This window comes from Podarcis melisellensis (assembly GCF_964234715.1).
Source record: "Podarcis melisellensis genome assembly, chromosome: 3".
Taxonomy (NCBI): Eukaryota; Metazoa; Chordata; class Lepidosauria; order Squamata; family Lacertidae; genus Podarcis; species Podarcis melisellensis.
The window spans coordinates 58249944-58272674 of record NC_138530.1 but is presented as its reverse complement, the minus strand read 5'-3'; the positions used below and the strand labels follow the sequence as shown (position 1 = coordinate 58272674).

Below are 22731 nucleotides of genomic sequence, written 5' to 3'. Positions count from 1 at the left end.
CACGGTGGCGGTGGGGGGAGCGGGTGTCGTAAAGGAGGGAGGAGGAGGAGGAGGAGGAGGAGCAACGGGAGTCCTTGCGGCCGGCAGCGCCGGTGACGCAGCGAAAGGGAAGCGAGCTTCTCACCGGGGGAGCGTGAGCGAGGCTGTCCCGGAGTCCGGCGACACCTCCGCGTCGCTCTCCCTTATTGTAAAATACAAGGGCGCCTTGCATTTTATTCGCGGCCATTATCTCTGGGAATTATGCTGGTCCCGGAGGAGTGCAAGCAACTATTGCGGGAATAGTTTTATTTTGTTATCATCATCATCATCTTCCTTATTACTTACGGAATTAAGGCTGTTGCAGCCGTACTCTGGAATTTGCTTCTGAAGAAGCCACTGCTGCTCTCCGGTTCCAGATGCTCTGCTTCATATATGATGAGGGAAGGGACCGGGGAACCGGACTATTTGTTCTGAAAGGCATTATTTCCACTGCATGCAGATGCAGTGGGATATATAGCGATGCTGTGCGGAAGGAAAAGTCCTTTCCTCTGCCAGATAAGGCCGTGGCATGGTGGTACCTGCAGGCAAGGGGGAAGGTCTGCCCTGCTTCAAGTTTCATTATTATTATTTCAAGAGTTTGACAGATCTACCTATCTTGCCACATAGTAAAAATATAAGAATAAAAGACCATTTCCATGGTACCTCTTCATTGTCCTCCTAAAATGAGACTGCCTCACTCTCTTCAATGGCTGTTTTGCACTCTATAGGCACTCCTGACGGAGGCACCTTTCTGCATTATTGTATTTTCCACTATTCTGCTACTGAAAGATTCTGGGGTGAAGGCTGCTGTCATAGGGTTCAATTCTTTGCTGGTATTTTTCTGAACCTCTTATCTCCACTTACAGGGCACTTGGATTTCTGCTTACTATCATTACACCTTGTTTGTTGATGGTGTCATTTCCTTACTTTGAAATACAGTACAGTAATCATATCCAAAACTGGCAAAGATATGTCCCTGGACATGAGAGGCTTTTGGCCTTGCTGGGTTTGGATGTGGATCACAGTCACACACAAAAAGATGTACAAATTCCTTCATGTTACTTGGAAGCAAAACTAATTTGTGCATGTTTTTTGTGTACCGATTGTCGAAATGTCTGAAGCATTAGCTAATTTAGCTATTATGGTCTGAAGGTATGTTCCTCCATATTTCCTGTTGCTATTCTACTATCTGCATTTGTATTCCTTCTGTAGAATTGCTACTACTACTTGTTCTAGTTACTATTTGCAGTTGAGCAAATGTTCCTCAAATAAATGAGATTTTTCTTTATTCCCAGAAGATGCCAAATTTCATTTGCAAATATGTGCAGCTGGGTTTTTATGTGACTGAGTAAAGTATCCTGTTAGGATTATGATATTTATTATATTAAATACCGGTTATTATTAGATAATAATCTGTTTCACCTATTCACCAGCACCTTGTGAGAATATATGTTACATTAGGGAAGCTATAAAACAAGGGTGGTCCTCTGGATATCATATCTGACAATTGGTCATGCTGGCTGGGGCTGAGGGTAGTTGGAGTCCAACAACATCTGGAGGTCCACAGGTTATTTATTTATTTAAATCATTTTTTATCCCAAAAAGAAAATAATTTGAGAGGGAGTTAAAAAAAGAAAACTCAAGCTCTGTTTCTTAAATGCAGAGTTCTTGTAATGACCAGCTGGAATAGAAGAATTTCAAGAAGAGCCAAACGTTGCTGGTCTTTCAGCAGACCCCTGGAGTCTGATGGAATGGCTGCTGTGAATTATAGTTGCATGGTGACTTGTTGAGCTATAAAGAAATGTATTGTGCTGATAAAGCCCAGTCTCCTGAAGATGGGTGGTAAAGATGGTTGGAGCTCACTGCCACCAGAAGGGCTGTGGAGACAGGGATCAAAGCATGCATTCCCCACCCCCACCCCCCAGACATCTTTTCAGGACTTTTTACTACTGAAGGGATGCATTTCTCGTGGAACATGTGGACAGGAGAATCCAGAACAATTTCGTCTGTGTTGTGCTTACATCCTGCTTAGCTAAATACTTGATAAAGGTATTCTTTGTAGCATCAACTTGGACTTCAGAAAATAGTGGGTTTATGTGAGTGAGTGTACTAAGCATGCTGCTGTAGTTGTCACAGTAAGATGTTAACAGTTAATCTTCCCCTCTTTTTTGTTGTTTTTGCTGCTATAGAGGGGGCATGGCTACCTTTCTGGAGGTTGTGATAAATATTGTAGTCAGGGAAATAAGGTCTGAGTGATTGTTTCATTCAGCAGTACAAACTTTTTAGCAGTAGATCAGTGTTTATTCAGAAACAATTCTATTATAAGTAGCTCAGACAAATCTTAACAGTTCATAAAATTAGCAAGTACTGCACTTGCAGAATTGTGCCATAACTCTTTGATGCAGCACAGAGGGGGGAAAGGAGTAAAGGGAAGATGGGTCACACAATTTCACCAGTTTCTGCTATTAAACAATGCTTTGCTTATTGAGGACAATTGATAGCAATTAATAACAACATAAGCCATTTCATAGCAAACAGTAGGAAAGCCGTAGTTTTCATCTGAGTGTCTGAGCAATAGATCATACCTATAACATTCATTAAAAATGAAATGACAGCTGACTTGTTGACCGCTTCTATGGGGGGGGGTGAAATCTCAGAAAATAAATGTTTTTCCTCAGAGACATGTATCTAATGTATGTAATGAAGGAATGGCTATTCAAGCATGAAAAATTTCTTATGTGGATAACACTTTTCTGAAGGAAAAACTATATGCAATCAGCATCCAGCTCATCAATTATAATGAGCACACACTCATCCATGGTCATGCACACTCACCCAGCGATTATACTGAGAAGCATTGCATCAGGACCTGCATGAACACAGCAAAATGTACACATATATACAATCTTCAGGGCATTTTTTGTGCATGAGAAGTTGGGAACACAGTTCACATCTGAAGTGGTCCTCAAATTGTAGGTTCACTTACATTTATTATTTACCTACTTTGGGTAATCTTTACTTGTAGCTAGATAAAAATATCAGTAGATTTCTGTAGAATATGTAAATATATGGGAACAGTTAATCATGATGGTACTTCAGAGTTGAGAAAACGGGACATTGTTAGTTGTGCTTGCATAGTAGGGTAGGTCCTCCGTGACTGAAGAAAAAGGTTTCCAAAAATTACAGTTGTCACCAGTACAGCCATCAGAATTCCACTAAGGATCAAAATGTCTACTGGTAGAAGTTTTCCTCTGTCTGAAAAAAAGCAGAACGGTTTCCAGAAAAGTGAATACTTTCGCACCAAATCTAATGTGTGAAATAATGTTAACCATTATAAAACTTTGAATTGCATTTGCATGCTGCTTTAAACAGCAACATGGATTTCACCTGCACCAGGTGGCAGCAAGAGGGGAATATCCTGATCTGAGATGTTTGCTACAACTGCATGAAGTTGCATTGTGCTCATCATTGGTCCATCTAGCCCAGTGTATTGTCTACTCTGACTAGAAATGGCTCTTCAGGATCACAGGCCAAGGTCTTTGCCGACTCTCCTTCCCTGGAGATGCTGAATATGGAACTTGCAGACATACACATTTACTGGCCAGTCACTTAGGTGAGTTCTCAGTGTGTTTAAAGTCATTCTTCTGGGAATGGAGGATGAACCACTTCTTATATTATTAACATTAGGATTTTTAATTGATGTTGCTTAATTGATGTTTTTCATTTTTTGCACAAAGATTTCTGCTTACTCAATAAGGTTTCCCTCCATCTCCTCCCCATATCCCCCCAAAACAGTGCACGGGGTGGGAATGTGGGTGGTTCTGTCTGGTAAGCTGAAATGCTTGTTTAGGGAGGATGTTCATCAAGCATGATGTTGAATTCCATCCATTATCTTTATTCTACTAGATTGGACACTTGTATACTGCAAAAGAGAACCACTATTGTTCTCTGTAACTCTATTGAAGATTTATATTTTAAGGCATGCACTTTTTTAGCCACTTACCAACATTAGTCTCTTCATTATCTGCCACCTTTCGCTTTATAGGGCCATAAGATACCATGTGACTAGAAAAGGGTGGGACTTCTCTTTTAGTTCTAGTCAGACTGTCATCTGTGCAGTTCTAGAAAAAACGCAAACTAGTAAATATATGTGAGCCTAAAGTGATTATCAAAGTACCGTAGTGCACAATAAGAAACCCTAGGATTACAAGTAAATCCCCATTCAGTTAGGTAAAAGGCTACTTAAAATATAATTTGCCAATCAGAATGAAAGGTATTGTTACATGCCACCCCAATCTCTGGGAGTGGGTGGCGCTCTGGTCTAAACCATTGAGCCTCTTGGGCTTGCTGGGTTTGAATCCACGTGACGGTGGTGAGCTCCCGTTGCTCTGTCCCAGTTTCTGCCAGCCTAGCAGTTCGAAAGCACGCCAGTGCAAGTCATTAAATAAGTACTGTCGTGATGGGAAGCTATACAGTGTTTATGTGCGCTTTGGCTTCTGTTATGGTGTTCCGTTGCGCCAGAAGCAGTTTAGTCATGCTGGCCACATGACCCGGAAAGCTGTCTGAACAAACGGCGGCTACCTTGGCCTGAAGCGAGATGAGCGCCGCACCCCATATTGTCTTTGGACTGGACTTAACCATCTAGGGGCCCTTTACCTTTTCTTACCTACAAGATTCCAGGGGTACTAGGTTCAAGGGTCTATATGTCCTTTTGGATATGAGACAATGTGGAAACCGGTGTCTTTATATGGGTCCTTTACACATATATAGAACCTGAGCCTGCAATGGAGGGGCCCACAACATTAACACCCCAAAATGGTCTTGTTTCTCCCATAGCGACAGCCTTGGATGTCATCAATATCAGCCATAGCTCTCTAACTTTTCTCCCTTGGTCATGTCACAGCCAACTCTAAAGACTCTACTTCCAACTCTTCTCACTATCTATTTAGGAGTTGGAGGAGGGGCCCTGCCCACTTGCCTTCTGGCACAGACCCCTTCTCCATAGCTTTCTTATTGGGCTATTACCTTCCTTTGGTTCTTGGGGGGAAAGCAATGACAAACCTACATCTTAAAAAGCAGAGATATCACCTTGCCAACAAAGGTCCGTATAGTAAAAGCCATGGTTTTCCCAGTAGTGATGTATGGAAGTGAGACCTGGACCATAAAGAAGGCTGATCGCCGAAGAATTGATGCTTTTGAATTATGGTGCTGGAGGAGACTCTTGAGAGTCCCATGGACTGCAAGAAGATCAAACCTATCCATTCTGAAGAAAATCAGCCCTGAGTGCTCACTGGAAGGACAGATTGTGAAGTTGAGGCTCCAATACTTTGGCCACCTTATGAGAAGAGAAGACTCCCTGGAAAAGACCCTGATGTTGGGAAAGATTGAGGGCACAAGGAGAAGGGGGCGACAGAGAACAAGATGGTTGGACAGTGTTCTCAAAGCTACGAACATGAGTTTGACCAAACTGTGGGAGGCAGTGGAAGACAGGAGTGCCTGACATGCTCTGTTCCATGGGGTCACGAAGAGTCGGACACGACTAAATGACTAAACAACAACAACCTTCCTTTTGCTTTCTTAATCTCCCAGCCAGTTGCCACATCAGGAGACTGGCCTGGCTTAGATTTTAACCCTTTCTGGATCCAGGGGTTCAGACGGCTTGATAACACCTACTGGAGTCAGGAATTTAGGGTGTCTAACAAACTAATAAGTACTGTATTTTTCGCCCTATACGACGCACCGTCCCATAAGGCACACCTAGTTTTTTTGGGGGGGAATAAAGGGGGAAAAGTTTATTCCCCCCCCAGGCACGGGGCTGGGGCGGGGGAAGCCCAAGCTTCCCCCGACCCCAGAACAGGCAACTGTCCGCAAGCCGTGGGAGCCCGGTGCTGAGCTCCCGCGCCTTGCGGATAGCTGCACGAAGCCTGGGTGCGCTGACTGCAGCGCACCCAGCCTTCGGCATGCAGGCAACTCTCCGCAAGCCACGGGAGCCCACCACTGGGCTCCCGCGCCTTGCGGAGAGCCGCGCGAAGTCTGGAGAGTGAGAGGGGTCGGTGTGCACCGACCCCTCTCGTTCTCCAGGCTTCAGCGAATGCCTGCATTCGCCCCATAGGACGCACACACATTTCCCCTTCATTTTTGGAGGGGAAAAAGTGTGTCCTATGGGGCGAAAAATACGGTACATTGCCAAAGTTTTCCAACTCAAGTACTGAAGGGTGATATGCAGGGACGTGTATGAATGTTCAGTCATAAAGTTGCTTAACACACCATGTCAGGCTATTAGAATCATAAAGATGCGTAACCCACCAATCTCTTGCAATCTATCCATCATAGGAACATAGGCAGCAACCTTATGTATATATACCAAATCAGACCATTGGCCCATCTATCTCTGTACTCCCTACACTGAGTGACAGTGGCTTTCCAGGGTATTAGGCAGAAGTCTTTCCCAGTCCTAACTTGAGGTACCAAAGATTGAACCTGGGACCTTTTGCATGCAGAACATACGTTCTAACTGTGAGCTATAGCCCATCCCCAAAGGGAAGTAGGAAGAAGATGGCAATGGGTATGACTAGAGGAAGTTAAGCATTGTGTGTGCACGTGTGTGAGAGAGAGAAAGAAAGAGGTGTGTGTGGATGACCTGAAGGTTTACTGCAGAAGATACTGCTCAACATGGAAACCAGAAGGAACAGCATTTCTTTCTTTTATGTTATGTAGGAATTTGAGATGTAATGTCTCCTATTTTTTTTACGCATCTCTTTTCTGAGCAAGCAAGTAATAAGTCCCATAGTGAACTAACCAGAAAACTCCCTATGATCCACATGACTCACTATTTTGGAACTCTACACTACTACTCTGTAGAAAGTTCTCATTCTACATACACTGTAGACTCTTAAATTTATCTGAATGGGGCTTGCTTGCATAAGAGTCACTGTTGTTATTGGCCTGAACTGTTTTATAAGCCATCTAGTGCTAGCCTCTGATATTATAACTGTCTCCATCCAAAGCGTCACACTGACTTCAGATTTCATTTTGTCCTTGCTCCGTATATAAGTATAGTGACATTTTCATTATAGCACTAGAAATAAATCCTTCTCTGGAGTTTTTTTCAGAACGATGGCAATTGCTACTAAGGTAGAAGCATCTATTTTATAAAATAATTTACTAGGATACTATTCAGTTACCTACCAGCTGATGATTCAGATACAAACAGTTTTAAGGAACAGTGTCATTCTGAAACAGGATATTATACTGCGTCTGTTAAAAAGCCCTGCTTTAATTGCAGAAATAACTTGCTAGTTGACTGCCAGTAAAGGTCACCTAGTTATACTGCCATTGGGACTGAGTACACTGCATTGTGTGTATGAAAGGCTGTGATTAAGGAATCTGTAAAAGCAGTACATAGGGACGCAGGTAGCGCTGTGGGTAAAAGCCTCAGCGCCTAGGGCTTGCCGATCGAAAGGTCGGCGGTTCGAATCCCCACGGCGGGGTGCGCTCCCGTTGCTCGGTCCCAGCGCCTGCCAACCTAGCAGTTCGAAAGCACCCCCGGGTGCAAGTAGATAAATCAGGACCGCTTACTGGCGGGAAGGTAAATGGCGTTTCCGTGTGCTGCGCTGGCTTGCCAGATGCAGCTTTGTCACACTGGCCACGTGACCCGGAAGTGTCTTCGGACAGTGCTGGCCCCCGGCCTCTTAAGTGAGATGGGCGCACAACCCTAGAGTCTGTCAAGACTGGCCCGTACGGGCAGGGGTACCTTTACCTTTACCTTTTAAAAGCAGTACATACACTATCATCCTTAGCCCTTCTCCACCCAACCCCAAACTCCTCGCTGACAATTGCATGCTCTGTAGTAACCTTCCAAATTAGGAAGGGGAGGAAGCCACAACAATCATTGTATGCCAGATTACAGGAATTCCTTCACCACCTCTTCTCTGTCTCAATTCCAGAAACCGTTCTGATCTTCCCATGTCACAGACTCTGGGTCAGGAAGACAAACTCAGGCAGCTTCCAGTTCTGCCTTAATAAATGGTGATGCTGGATATTGATTGGATCATTCCAGCTCTGATGGAAAGAGACTGGATGAGTCATACACCCATGCTCATTATTTGATAACCTGTAGCTGTATGAGCTGGCTGCAATTAAAGCTATGAAATGATAGTTTTATCTGCAGCGATAGCTCTGGTACCAAGCGGGGAAAAACACAGAGGAAGATAAACAAACAAACAAAAAAATTAGCTCCAGTGCTTCTGATAATCAATTGTGCAGTCAGCTTTTTTTTTTTTTAAGGATTCTCCTTCATTGGCGGCTGCAAAAACCTTTCAGTTTCTTAGCTTTGACAAATCAGGATCTGTTAAATGCACACATTAACATATTTTTCTTGAAGCATTCCTACAGTTAACTCTAATCTCAAGATGACTTTCCCATTCGGAGGACTGTACTCTGATAGCTCGTTCATTTCTTAAAGTTGCCACAAAATGATGAAGTGATATGTGATGAATATTCATGTGTGACACACTCCAGAAACACATGGGTTGAAGTGGAACAGCACAACAGAAAATTCTTGACTCTGAAGGACCAATGAGGGGGGGCTTCAACAGCGATGTACAGACAAGGGCTCCTATTGAAACATCTTGTGTGCTTCTTTTTGCCTCACAGCTAGTCTCCCCAATCATTTCCCCCCAGCCAGGCTCCCTTCCATTCAGAGTCCAGCTGCTAGAAGGAAATGCCATCTTTAGCATTTTCTTTTCATTCTCTTTTACAGTAGCACACCAGAACAAAAATAGCCTCAACTTTGAGTGCAAAATGCAAAGTTTCAATTCATATTTTGAATGTGAAATTTTCCTGTAAAAAAATCAACTTACTGGTTTGCAAGCAGCTGTTGTGCCATGGCAAATCTGAACTGTGCAGTGTAAGAAAACATGGTTGTATGCGATGCCAACAAATTTGAACATTTGGATCCTGAAGAGTGCTTCTTCGCCTTCTCCATTTCTTATTACTGATAGGGTTTCATCTTTTACAAATTGTGGGCAGCTATGCAGGAACAAAACCAAAAATATATGATTACATCAAAAGCTGGCATCTCTGCAAAAAAATGGATACACACATTATGGATAGACTACCTAGAAAAAACCCAGTCTTAGTGCAAAGTACTTAACTCAAAAGTATACTACTATTAGAATGCTTTTTCAACTGTGAGCATTTCTTGCATCAAAGAGGTCTATATTGGACATCTTTTTCCATTTTACCAGCCCTTTCAGTGTGACCAATGGTTCCCTGCTCCTCACAAGTCAGAAAAACCTTCTATGCCAAGGTACTTGGGGTTACCATTGAAGCTATGGATTCTGCCATCGTTCAAGGCTGATTTACTCAAATCATACTATTTACATGTACAGCTTTAGAGGTACAGGCACATATGGACAAACATGTATTTACCGTACTTGTTACATAAAGAGAGATGGGCCCGCACAAGGATGCAAAGGCACCTGCTATTTGTGAAAAATAAGCCTCTGGCTCATTTGCTTAAGAGAAGAGGAAACAGTAAGGAGGAGAGGTCAAATTCAGCACCATTCACCAAAGCAACCTTTTGCTATTACTAGCATTCTCATTACAGTCTCCCTCTCAACAACAATGAGATCAATAAGTCTGATGCTGATAATACCTACACTCAACTCTTGAAGCACATCTTTGACTTCATCTGGTCAGCCTCCCCTTCACAGCAGTCATTTTGCTTTGTTTTTTAAATGAAATGGAAAGCTCAGCCCAATATGTTTTCAGAATGAGTTGTCCATTTTACCAAAGCGGGATACGAACCTGTCTCTGATAAAAGAATACTGGACAGCATGAACAGGATCCTTCGTTGGGGTAGACCAGCAGTTTTCAAGCCTAATGATTAAGTTGCCTGGGACCTGCCAAATGCAGAGACAGAACATAAAGAGGGTTCTTGTTTCTTAAGTCAGTAACTTTCAAAAGGACTAGATAGGTACATGGAGGATGAGCCTAACAATGACTGTCAGCCATGACAGCTAACAAGAAACCATGACAACTAGATGCTGGGTACAAATAGAAGGCAGCTGTCACTAGGGCTAGACAAAGTTGTCAGTTTTGGGTTCTCTCTGTTTTGTATTTTTCCAGACTTCAGTTCAGCTTGGCATATCAGTTCTGCATCAGTTTGCAAATCTTTTTTTTTTTTTAGTCCTTGCAAAAATCCATCAGTATTTTAGTGCACCTTTCTCCTAGAGATACAGATTATTGCAAGCAATTTTCTCTTCTGCATTCCCCACCCCCCAATACATGCACAGAAAAAGAGTACCTACCCCACCCACAAGGTTGGTGGATGAGCGGTGTTAGGGAGTTTTGTTAGGATGGGATATAGGTTTGTCTCTGCTGGCTTCTCCCACCAGCAGTGGCAAATGGCAAGCTCCAAATCAGATCATTTTGGAGTAGGGGGTGGGTGCCAACAATTTTAGATCTTCTGGATCCAATTCCTCTCATGTCCCCTGAGGGGCCTTATCTCGGGCCCCTGAGTTATACGATTTCCTGGCATGGCAAAAAATGGGGGGGGGGTCTTCACCCTTAGCTGGTGCTAGAGCAGTAGTGTAGATCTGCTGCTTCATTCCTCCCCAGGCCCCTGGTTAGGATTTATCCATGAACAGTAAGGCTGAGGCCTATGGGTGAATGTAGATTCTCTGATTTGGATATTGTTAGCTCTCAGCCCTAATGCTGCTGATATCCCTATTCCCACTGGCCTATCTGTCTGAAACCTTATGTTTGATAGGAAATTCATTCTCTGTTTTTAAAAATTATGTATTTTATTATCCTCTCCCAACCCTACTCCTGCAAATGGATGATAATAAAGTACAGTAAGTCACAAGTAAACAGTCACATTCAAAAACGTTCTCAGATTCGTGTTGCCTTTCCCCCCTCCTCCCCAATGTATCTTGGCTTGTGCCTGGTGGGATGAAGGTGTGTTGCCTTTGCTATCTATCCAACACCTCAATTCTCAGATTCATCAGGGACTCAATAACCCCAGGTACCATTTTCACTTTGACAAATACGTTGTCCTCTAGAGTCAGAAAGGGAATGGTAGTCCACATGTCTTCAAAATGCCAGTCTTTGTACAGCATCATAGATACAGAGAAATTTCCATCTTCTGTATTTAGTGTGATGGTCCTGCCACAAACAAAGACAAATAGATATGATGGAGATGTTGAAACGACACAATTTCCATGATAATTGTCGTCATTACACACACACACACACACACACACACGTGTGCATGATTTACTAGGGAAGCCTAATGGTGAGGCCTGGGCAGCTATGGAAATTACAACACTGGCATTGCAGAGCTCTTATACTGGTACTTCAGTATTATACACAAATGCCTAGGATCAGGTTGCAAGGAATGGAGCAACTCTAGTAGCCAGTGGTGATGATACCCTTTTAAGTAAATTTGCAACTTTTTTCTGGCAAGCTCCTGTGACTTGGACCAGCTACATTACAGGCAGAAACTTTCAGCCAGTGAAAGTTTCCCAAGTATGGTGATACAACAATAAGCTTGTCCTAACTAGATGCATGCCTGCCTTTCTTGCACAGAAGCTATGCTATGGAAAACACGGTAAGAGCTCTAAGCAAGAGAGTCCCACTCATCTCAAGGAACTTCAACAGAGCACACTATTTATGCAGCTGACTTAGTGCAGTGATTAACCCAATATTGTCTGCATACTTCTCAAGTGACTTTAATCCAGATTTGGGTTGGAGGATGAAATGAGTCCAGTTTGTATTTAAATGTGAACATATGTAATTTACACTTCCCAAACCAATATGTGAACCAAAATGCAGCTCCTGTTCAAAATTCACACTTCTCCAAACATTACAGTGCAGTTATGCAATCAAAAAAGCATGCCCAAATACTGCATGATATGGAAAAGTGTACACAAAAAATGTTTGTATTTGTGGGGGGGGGGGGAATACAAAAATGTATCATGTTAGGGAACATTGCTTGCAAAAATGCATATATCGGAAATGGTGTTCCAAAATGTGTGCATGTAGATTTAAAAATAAACAAATCACAAACTAATTTGGAAATGGTGATAACTGAATTGGAAAAATGAGAAACCATAATTTACAGATTTGTCTATTTCTAATCCAGGCACAATATTGGTATACAGGAAACAACAAGGGCAACAGGCTTACCTGATATCAACACTGATTTTATTTTCTCCATTAGGTTGCTGTACCATATAATTAATAGGATATCGGCAGGCAAATGTGATATTGATAAAAGTTCTTGTGATTATATCAGAGAGGTGGTTCTGTATGGTGTTGATGAAAATAATATGTGTACCATCAGAATCCTGCAAGTTAGTAAAACACAAAAATATCCCAGTAAGTCCCAAAACTTAAGCTGATAGGAAAATAATAATGTAGTGGCAGTGGGAACTGAAGGATGCTCTGAAGCTGTTCTTCTTGACTTGGAAGCTTTGCACCTTAACCAACTAGAGCAGGCGTAGGCAAACTCGGCCCTCCAGATGTTTTGGGACTGCAACTCCCACCATCCCTAGCTAACAGGACCAGTGGTCAGGGATGATGGGAATTGTAGTCCCAAAACATCTGGAGAGCCGAACTTTGCCTATGCCTGAACTAGAGCACCCAGTAAGGAAAGGAAGATCCTCACTGATGTCTTATCAAAGGTCCATTGAGCAGAGCCCCAGACCCAGGTCAGTTCTTAGCCATTCTGCTCTCCCAGTTCAAAGAAAGAGATTAAGGATCACACAAGTAATAGCATATTCTTTCTGGGCAGGGAGAGGCACTAGAGATCTCAACAGACTGCTTCTGTCCTTGAATCCAGATGTGTAGTGAAATACTGTGATAAGTTACAAATGCACTTGGGGGATTTTGAGTATTGGTATAGTTTCTGCCGCCCTAGAATGGCCACACCCACATAACATGTTTAAGGCACATTTAAAACACATGGCTTCACCCAAAGAATCTTGGGACCTCTAGTTTAGCCCTTACACAGCTACACTTTACAGCACCCTTAGCAAACTACAGTTCCCGGGGTTATTTGAGGGAAGTAATGTCTTTTAATGTATGGTGTGAAGGTAACCAATGTTTAACCAATGGTTTTTGCTTAAAATAATAGAATCCAATAGTATCCTGGAACTTGTTTTGAACTGTTTTTAATATTGTATTTTTAAATTGCTGTAACCTGCTCTGGGACCTTATCATGAAGGACATGTAAGAAACGGAATACATAAAAAGCAACACCACACACACACACACACTTCCACAAACACAATCAAGTCACAGCCTTTCTCAACCTGTGGGTCCTCATATATTGTTGAACTACAACTCCCATCACCCCTAGCTAGCAAGGCCAGAGTTCAGGGATGATGGGAGTTGTAGTCCAACAACATCTGGGGACCCACAGGTTGAGAACCACTGAAAGCTGCAGATAAATCTATGCCACCTCTGTATGATGTATGGTTCTTGGTATTTTGGCTATTCTCAATCAGTTTCGAAAAGGCAGGAATGATGTTTTTTGTGGTTTACATTATGAATAGAGACAAAGCAGATGATTATTTAGTTCCATATAGAATTTAATGTGTGTGAGATTCTGTCATTCTTCAAAAGCTGTTCTTTCGTATACTAAATAAGCAGGATACAAGAGGATAAATGCGGTGTGCATAGAAGGTATGTAAAAAGTCATAAGACTACAGCAACATCTTTTACATATTACCATTCGTGTTCCGCAGTCTGTGAAGTTGGTCTTAATGCTGAATATGTAGAGGTTTCCCACTTGAGTACCTTGACATGCTGGGTCATTAAGGTGTAAATCAGAGACCTGCAAAGGGAAAACCTTTCTTTTTCGTTTTAATTTTACAATATAATTCTCAACACAATTTTAGATTACGTTTACAGTTGCACTAGCTAATCAGCATATCCTTAGTACTGACACCTATCATTTCACTTGGAAGCATGGCATTATTGCATGAAAAATGCCTCCTTTGCCTTCTGGGACTCACAGTCATCAAGATACAATCTTACCAAGTGCCAACCTGCCTTCTATGGACCGGTACATTCTATCATGTGATAGTAACAATTTTGGGGGGGGGGAGTGAAAATCCATTCATGTGATGTAGCCTATGATCCCATTAGGAGTTGGACACAGAGAAAGCGGCAGCGTGAGAAAAATCTACCCCTCCTTTCAAAAGGCACTTCCCCTGAATTTTCTGAGTACAGCTAAAATATTTCATGGTTGAAGGCACTAAGAAAGACCTGGCATTTTCCTAATATTTTGATGTGGTGTAGTCTGCAATGTACCAGCTCACATTTTATCATCGTCTGGCTGGCAACTCGCAGAAAATTAGAATATAAAGCATATGACCATGAAGATAGAGGAAGATCTCTACAGATAAGATCTGGATAAATAATGTCCCCATAAGCTACAGTTCTAGAAACTAGAGGTAACGAAATGGGCTATTAGCCACAACTCTTTATGAGCTCCTCTGGGTTATTGAATTGTAATAGGAAAAAGGAAAGCATCCAGAAAACCCCCAAATGAGATATACAGTGGTACCGCAGGTTAAGTACTTAATTCGTTCCGGACGTCTGTTCTTAACCTGAAACTGTTCTTAACCTGAAACTGTTCTTAACCTGAAGCACCACTTTGGCTAATGGGGCCTCCCACTGCTGCCGCGCCGCTGGAACACGATTTCTGTTCTCATCCTGAAGCAAAGTTCTTAACCTGAAGCACTATTTCTGGGTTAGTGGAGTCTGTAACCTGAAACGTATGTAACCTGAAGCATATGTAACCCGAGATACCACTGTACAAAAAATGTTGCACTGTGGGGTATTCCTGTTCAGGGGGCCAGCCATACCCTTCCATTCTCACCTCACCACCACCACACACAACAGTCAGCATTCATGGCAACTCAGTCCTTCTTGGGCTGTCTTTGGGTCCCACCCTCCTTGTTGGGTCCGCCGCCCCCCCCCCCCGCCATTTTTTTTGTTTGCAATTCCACAAACTTCAGGATCCCTCCCGTGTGTGTGTGTGCGTGTGCATGCAGTGGTTGCTAAATATGCATTGGCACTCACACATCCAAAATAAGGGGGTTTACCTCATGTTAAAGTGACTGAATGGATTGGTTTTTTTAATTAAAATTATAAAATCATAGTACTTACTAATATTGGAGGGTTCTTTGACAGGAAGAATGCACTCGGAATTTCTACTTCAATCAGGTCCTTAGTACATATGATGGTCTCGTTGATTTCTGTGTCTGTATATAAAAACACTGCTTTTTAAAGGGGAAGGAATGGGAAGAACACTCCCAGCTTTCTGGTGTGTGTGTGTGTGTGTGTGTGTGTGTGTGTGTGTGTGATCTGCATGTGTGTATGTACAGAGTTTGAATCTGGATCCAAGCGGCTAACATTTTTCTTTCCATTCCTCCCCCACAACAAACACTCTGTGAGGTGAGTGAGGCTGAGAGACTTCAAAGAAGTGTGACTAGCCCAAGGTCACCCAGGAGCTGCATGTGGAGGAGCGGGGATGCGAACCCGGTTCCCCAGATTATGAGTCCACCGCTCTTAACCACTACACCACACTGGCTCTTTTTGGGATTCTTACCAAAGTTAAAGCCCAAATCAGATGCACTGGCTGCAGTTCAGAACTCACGTGTGCATGACCAGTTTTTCCCTAGCAGAGTACCGGTTTCTTAGCAATCTCCAAAAATGGCATAGCCCTACTTGTAATGTGGGGCCTTGTGACCCAGTTGCAAACATTGCCAGTCACTCATGTCCAATTCTTACAATAATTACTACTACAGATAGGTAGCCGTGTTGGTCTGCCATAGTCAAAACAAAAAAAATTCCTTCCAGTAGCACCTTAAAGACCAACTAAGTTGGTCTTTAAGGTGCTACTGGAAGGAATTTTTTTTGTTTTGAATAATTACTACTATTCTGGGAAAGCGAACATTTCTGTATAACCCAGTCTTATGACCCACTGCAATAAAGATATCTCCTAGTGTCTTCAGTTTTATTGTGTATTCTTCAGTGTTGCTGAAATGCTAAACTAGTTTAATGGTATCTAGGATTAGACCAGATTGTCTCAGCTGTGGAACAGCTACAGTGCCTGTTTCCTCACTGAGGATACCAGTTGTTGCTGCTTATCCAAGCTTGTTTTTTTTTGGCAGGTGTAGTGTCAGAATTCTTGCCTTGCTATAAGATACAGGAATATTGTGGGTGAAAGCTATTCCATTTGCAGGAGCAGTTCAATAGTTTTTGATGTCTATGACGGGAAATCATATTCCTGCTTGTGATGGAGGCAAAGTGGAGTTTCCCCAGACTTGGATCCTTCTGCATTTGAGCCTAACTTATATTGTAGGACAGCCTGCCAGAGCTGTCAGTCAGTCTTCCCTCCCTTCTTACCATCCCTTTCCTTCCCCCAAACTCACTTGGCAGTAGTTTGACCCCAGCAAGAGCTCTAGATGGATCTGTGTAAGGCTTGCCTCTCTCCCTGTGTTCCAACAGCTGAATAAAAAACACGAGAGAGCTTGTAAACCAGAGCCCTCCAGGGTGTGGACTCAAGACACTTGGGATAATTACATTTCACAGCTCCCCTGATGCCTAGAACTAAACAGCAGCCACTAAGGTGCAAGAGCTGCTGGGAAACATGGCCTCCCAAACTCTTTTCACAGGTGGATTGGGGGGTCTGAAGAGAGTGGTTTGAAAGGAGGTGTTTTGACCTGTTGCGTTCCTGATTATGTGGATCATTACAGAGTTTACAAATGTGAGGGGGAGTACACTATTTTCTAGTTTTATTGAGCTTTTTGAAGATAGCTGGTTTTGTTGAGTCCCATTCTGCTGTTTCTGTATTCCAGGTCAAATCAGCTGCAGGGCTTTTCATAAAACACATTTGTTTTTGGATGCAATGGAAGTATCTTCAGAACACCAATTAGCTTTGGCCTTTCAGAAATTGTATATTTATCAGACCCAAATAATGTTAACAGAGCTTTTGGCTGATAGATTCTTGCGCTTCTTGAAGCATCGCAGAGCAGGTTCCATTGAAGGTCCTTACTTACTAATTGTCTGCTGAAATGTCACAGAGGTTATTGGCTTGAAAGAAATATAATTTACATTCAGGAAAGAATTGTTAGCCTTTGGGTGGCTAAAATGGAAGGTGAATTAGCACATTGCTCTCAGTGGTTGATCAGTATGTATTGAAAACCTAATCTTAGCGCAGAATTGTTTTCAGAGATGAATGACTAATCTAGATTGTCATATTTCTATCAACTGGCAGATGAGGTTAGCAAATGAGGCCTCAAAGGGAGGGGAAGGGATGGAAAATAGCCCCTGCCCAAACCCCTAAACTATTATTACTGTCTCATGTTTTGTTTGTTTGTTTGTTTTTGGAATCCTGAAAATAAATTTGAGCTGTAGTCTAGAACTGATGTTACAATGTAAGAACACTGAACCAATCTATCCCTGAATTAGTAAGTGGTCTACAATGCAGTTTACAGAGTGGTTTACAATATACTACTGCTGCTGCTGCTGCTACTACTACTACTAATTTTATTATTTATACCCCGCCAATCTGGCTGGGTTCCCCCAGCTACTCTGGGCAGCTTATAGCATATCTAAAAACATAATAAAAACATCAAGCATAAAAAACCTCCTGATACAGGGCTGCCTTTAGATGTCTTCTAAAAGTTGTGTAATTCTTTATCTTCTTGACATCTGAAGGGAGGATGTTTCACGGGGGGGGGGGGCACCACTACTGAGAAGGCCCTCTGTCCAATGGTTCCCTATAACTTCACTTTTCGCAGTGAGGGAACCAGCAGAAGACCCTCAGAGGAGGACCTCAGAGTCTGGGCCAAGACCATTTAGGGCTTTAAAGGTCAGCACCAACACTTTGAACTGTGCTCGGAAACATAGCGGGATCCACTGAAGATCTTTTAGGACTGGGGTTATATAGTGTCGGTGGCCACTCCCAGTCTAGCTGCTGCATTTCTGGATTAGTTGTAGTTTCTGAGTCACCTTCAAAGGCAGCCCCACGTAGAGCGCATTGCTGTAGCCCAAGTGGGAGATAACTAGAGCATGCACCACTCTGGCGAGACAGTCTGCGGGCAGGTAGGGTCTTAGCCTGCATACCAGATGGAGCTGATAGACAGCTGCCCTGGACATAGAAAGCGTTTCAGTCTTAGATGTATAATGCAAAATAAAAAGTTGAACACATGGAACAAACATATGGAAACTCTGATTAAATGATAACTATTCTAACAAAAATATTCTAATAAAAATATTTCTAAAACATTTATAGACAGATTCTGTCTAGAATGTATAATTTGTTGCTGAAATGGAACACACAGGATGAAACAGTAAAATCAGCGATGATTAAATGGGCACAAGACATTGGTCATGAGATTATGTTTGCAGACTGGGAAAGGTTATGGAACACAGACATTAAGTTTACGGCATGTAGTGCCTTAAAAGAGAACATAATGAAAATGATCTATAGGTGGTACATGACCCCAACCAGGCTAGCAAAGATATATCATTTGCCCAATAATAATTGCTGGAAATGTAATGAATGTGAAGGAACCTTTTACCACCTCTGGTGGACCTGCCCAAAGATTAAGGCCTACTGGGAGATGATCTATAATGAAATTAAGAAAATCCTTAAGTGGACATTTGTTAAGAAACCAGAGGCTTTTCTCTTGGGCATGGTCGGCCAAACGGTACCAAGGGAAGACAGAACATTCTTCATGTATGCAACCACAGCGGCAAGAATTCTACTGGCAAAGTATTGGAAGACTCAAGAACTACCTACTCTGGAAGAATGGCAAATCAAGGTGACAGAATTTATGGGACTGGCTGAGATGACCGGCAGGATCCATGACCAGAGGAGAGAGACGGTGGAAGAGGACTGGAGGAAGTTTAAAATCTATCTTAAGAATTGTTGTAAAATTTTGGAATGTTAAAATGTCAAAAGGTATGAGATATAGAATTATAGCGGTTAAATTTGAAATATGAGAAAAACTTAAGGAAAAAGAGTTTTGAAATTGATCAAAGGTTTGCTAAGAATTAACACTTTAAAACTAAGGATGCAGTGAAGGGGAGGTTTGGGGAAGTCACATTAGTGTTAGTTTGTGTTGTTGTGTTGTTGTTGTTTTTGTTATGTATGTTCCTGTTATTGCTTATGTTGGTGAAAATGAATAAAAAATATTTTAAAAAAATAAAATAAAACATTTATAGTTTTGTAGAATGTAGAAAAGAGTGGGCATTTTATGAATTCAGCAGAAACTGTAGATTTTTAGAATGGAGTGCCACCTGTGTTCTTCTAAAATCAGTAATAAAGAAGTCCTATGAATTTTAAGAAAAATATGCTGTTGTTTATCCAAGGATATGGGGAAATATTGTTGTGTCTCTTTATTCACTATCAAACTTTATCTGGAGGACTTATGCCCAAAGGCTGGTGGGCCAGCTTTCAAGAATTTACCCTACTTGTCCACATGTAAAATGATGTGATCAGAATTACTCCTGTTTTCATGTTCCCAGAGTTTTGCTGAAAGAAGCTAGAGCCTTGCAGCTGCCAATCTGTCTGTAAAGCTGCCAAGAAGCAGCAGTTAATTTACGGGAAGGGATGAGAGTGCCAGCAAAAATCCTGAACAACAGCACGCGCAGAATTATTCTGAGCATGACAGTGCTGTACTGATGGAAAGTGACTAGGCACAATTCATCTTAGGATTCATGTACCTTTAGCAGTTGTGTGATAGCATGGATGTCAATAGATGTAGCCTCTTTCACCCTTGAAGCAATGGAGCACAGGGGTTCCAACAGAATTTTCTGTACCCTGTCCACTGTGTGTGGTTTAGGCCCTCTGTCCAACTTGCAAAAGAGGAGAGAGATTTGCATAACATTTACAGATGCTTTATGTAATATGCAAATTTGTAACCTCTTTTGCAGGTGAATTGGAGGGTCCAAAAAATAAATATTCTGCCACACACATAACAAAATGTCTGACAGACAGAATGTCAGCAGGTGAAGCTTTCCTCAATTGTCCATACTAGAAGATGCTTAACCTATTGAATTTTTAGCTGCCATTCAGCTCTTAAAGACACAAGAACCCTGCTTTTCCCCAATGCCAACCCTAAACCTACACTGCAACCCTGTACTCTCTTACCTGGGAATAAACCCTATTAAACAGCAAAGACTCATCAGTAGACATGTATAAAATTCAGCTGCAATAATGAATTCTTGATGCATGTCTGGTCTTTAGCTTTAAATGTGCTTTGCAAAGTTTTCCCATTTGTTATTTTGCAGTGGGGGGGATTCTACAGCATCCACCTGCACTTGTTGTGTGGCGGGATTTGCAGAAAACAACTACTGTACTAAAATTAACCCATCACCAGGAAACATGCATCTCTAGTTTCTAGGCAAAAAAGGAAGCACAAACTATAGAAATTTCAAGGAGTACAAAATGAGACAAAAGCAGGAAAAGTGCATTAAGGACAAAGTGAAAAGAGTGGATCCTAAGGACCCAGGGATTTCTATCACCTGGCATTCAAACTCCTTAATAACCTCTCTGACTTCACTTATTGTCTAAAACACTGAAAGATGGGAGCAGCCAGGTTGGCTCATATCACATAAATTGCTTAGAATTTGCTTCATAACTTTCCAGCAGGGATCAAGTGTACCTTTCCCCCCAAAAAAGACAACTCAGACTAGCTTGTGTTCCCACTTCTGAACGTTCACAAATGTTAATGGCATAGGAGTTCTCTCCTTGAATGCAAGACTAGAGAATCATTTTTTGTCTGTCACAGTCACATTCCCACAAAGATAATCTTTGTGATGGTGAGAAGCCAGTGGTGGAAAGTTTGCAGTGTTATAGAGTGTTGTGTGTTTGTTTTTGCCCTAATCTCTCCATCTCATTTTCTCCCTTGCCACAAGTCTGAGCTGATTACTTGCAGAGGATTTCCCCTCCTCCTTTCCTCCCTCCATTTTTATTTGTGCCCCTCCTCCCACTTTTGCTCCCTCGCTCTTTCCCCACTGTGGGCTCCCCCAGCCTACATGAAGGAGGGCTGGCGTTTGTGTTTCTTAGGCTTCATCCTTGCTCCTCAAGAAAGCTTGCATTCCTTAGACCAGGAAAATAAAAAGTCACCCAGATACTTTCTCTCTCAGTTTAGAGTATTATTAAAACTGGGGACATCAGTAGTAGCCTAAAATCACATGCCTTACATGGTTTATTATAACCAGCAAATTTGTATTAACCGTTTAAAGAAAGTACAGTATTGCAACAAGTGATACTTACCCATCGAGGCAAGCAGTTTCAGGAATTTCCAACCAGGTACTTTAACAGTGTATTATTTATTCTAAAATCTATTTACTGTCACAAAGGTGGTGTGCAAGTCCAGGCCAATTCTTATTACTAACATTGATTCAATAGAAAAGGTGACTCTGTAATTTTTTAAAAAAAAAACCTGTAAAGGTATCTATACTGAACCTTTGCCACAACGCACAGAAACATCAAAGTGTGCCACAAGCTATGATCTCAAAGCTACATTATGACAAACACATTTAAACTGTAGACATGACAAAGATAAATTTAGAATTGGACCAATAATACCACAGAAGATCTAGACATTGTTTCAAAGTAGATTCCTCCTGAGAGAACTCACCATCTCCAGTGTTGGTCCCGCTTGAAGACATCAGCAGAGAAGCCGCCAAGAGGGCAGAGAAGGGCATGTTGCAAGAAGCCATCACAACCGAAGTTTCCTCAAAGAGCACCAGCCAGGAACTTGAACAGAGACTTCCCGCCCTTTCAACTTTGTCTCTTGGATGAGGGTTTGGATGAGGGTGTGGTGTAAATGGTTCCTCACAGCTTTTACCCTGTGGTGTTTCCCCCCTCCCTTTCTAAACTTGAATGCCTCCTGCCTGAAGACGCAAGGGCGTTCTGGGTCCAACAATAGGATTCCACAGAGATAGCCACTGGAGACCATGATTACTCACGCCAAAGTCACCACCTATTTTAGAGCTGAATTCTCCCCAAGAAGAAAACCCTTCCCCCCACCTCACATTTTTGTCTTTACTATAGCAGCCGCTTAGCACATCCTTTATCTGGGAGGAGGAGGACCTCCCTCAACTCCCTTTGGGATTCTCCCTCTGGGTGTTTTATATGCTTCCATTCTGCTCTGCAGAAGGGCAGTAAATGATTTACAGCTCCTTGTTTATTTATGCATTCATTTAGGTTGTTGTTGTTTCTTGGGAATAAAGGCACAAAATAACAGAAGACACTAACACCATCCCCACAGAAGACAAAGCATGAATTGGAAATAATGTCCTAATTTTCTCGATGGGCAATGTAAATAAATAAATGCCTTTCTAAAAGAGGCAAGACTTTTCTCAGAGGAAAAAATCAGCATCACTTTCAAAATGATGCTATTAACCTGAACGAATGTGTACTTCTCTCAAGTCACTGTTTCCCGTTATTTTCAGGCAATGACCCCAACCATTTCTATGGGAAGAATTTCAGCGGGAAATACAGTGGGTATAGCTGCCTGTAGAATATGAGGGAGACAAACCTAAAGTTTTAACGGGCCCAATATAATGTTGGATTGTCAAGAGTTGCCAAGCTGCTTTTTGAATTGTCTGTTGCAGCCCATGGAATTGTATTGGATCTAACAACTGTTGGCGTTTTATGTTAATGAGTTTTAGAGG

The 22731-nt window shown here is 42.1% G+C and overlaps 1 protein-coding gene across 1 annotated transcript; it reads right to left on the bottom strand.

Annotated features, from left to right (window-relative positions):
• Positions 1–1965: 1965 nt before the first annotated feature.
• Positions 1966–21904, bottom strand: LOC309366523 (pancreatic secretory granule membrane major glycoprotein GP2-like). Its single transcript, XM_081905220.1, has 9 exons — positions 21693–21904; positions 15202–15296; positions 13757–13861; positions 12211–12371; positions 11052–11187; positions 9829–9923; positions 8880–9048; positions 4022–4139; positions 1966–3273 (listed from the first exon to the last, which is right to left on the bottom strand). Exons 1-9 carry the CDS (start codon positions 21772–21774, stop codon positions 3101–3103), a joined length of 1134 nt encoding a protein of 377 aa, XP_081761346.1. The 5' UTR covers positions 21775–21904; the 3' UTR covers positions 1966–3100.
• Between the last annotated feature and the right edge of the window lie 827 nt (positions 21905–22731).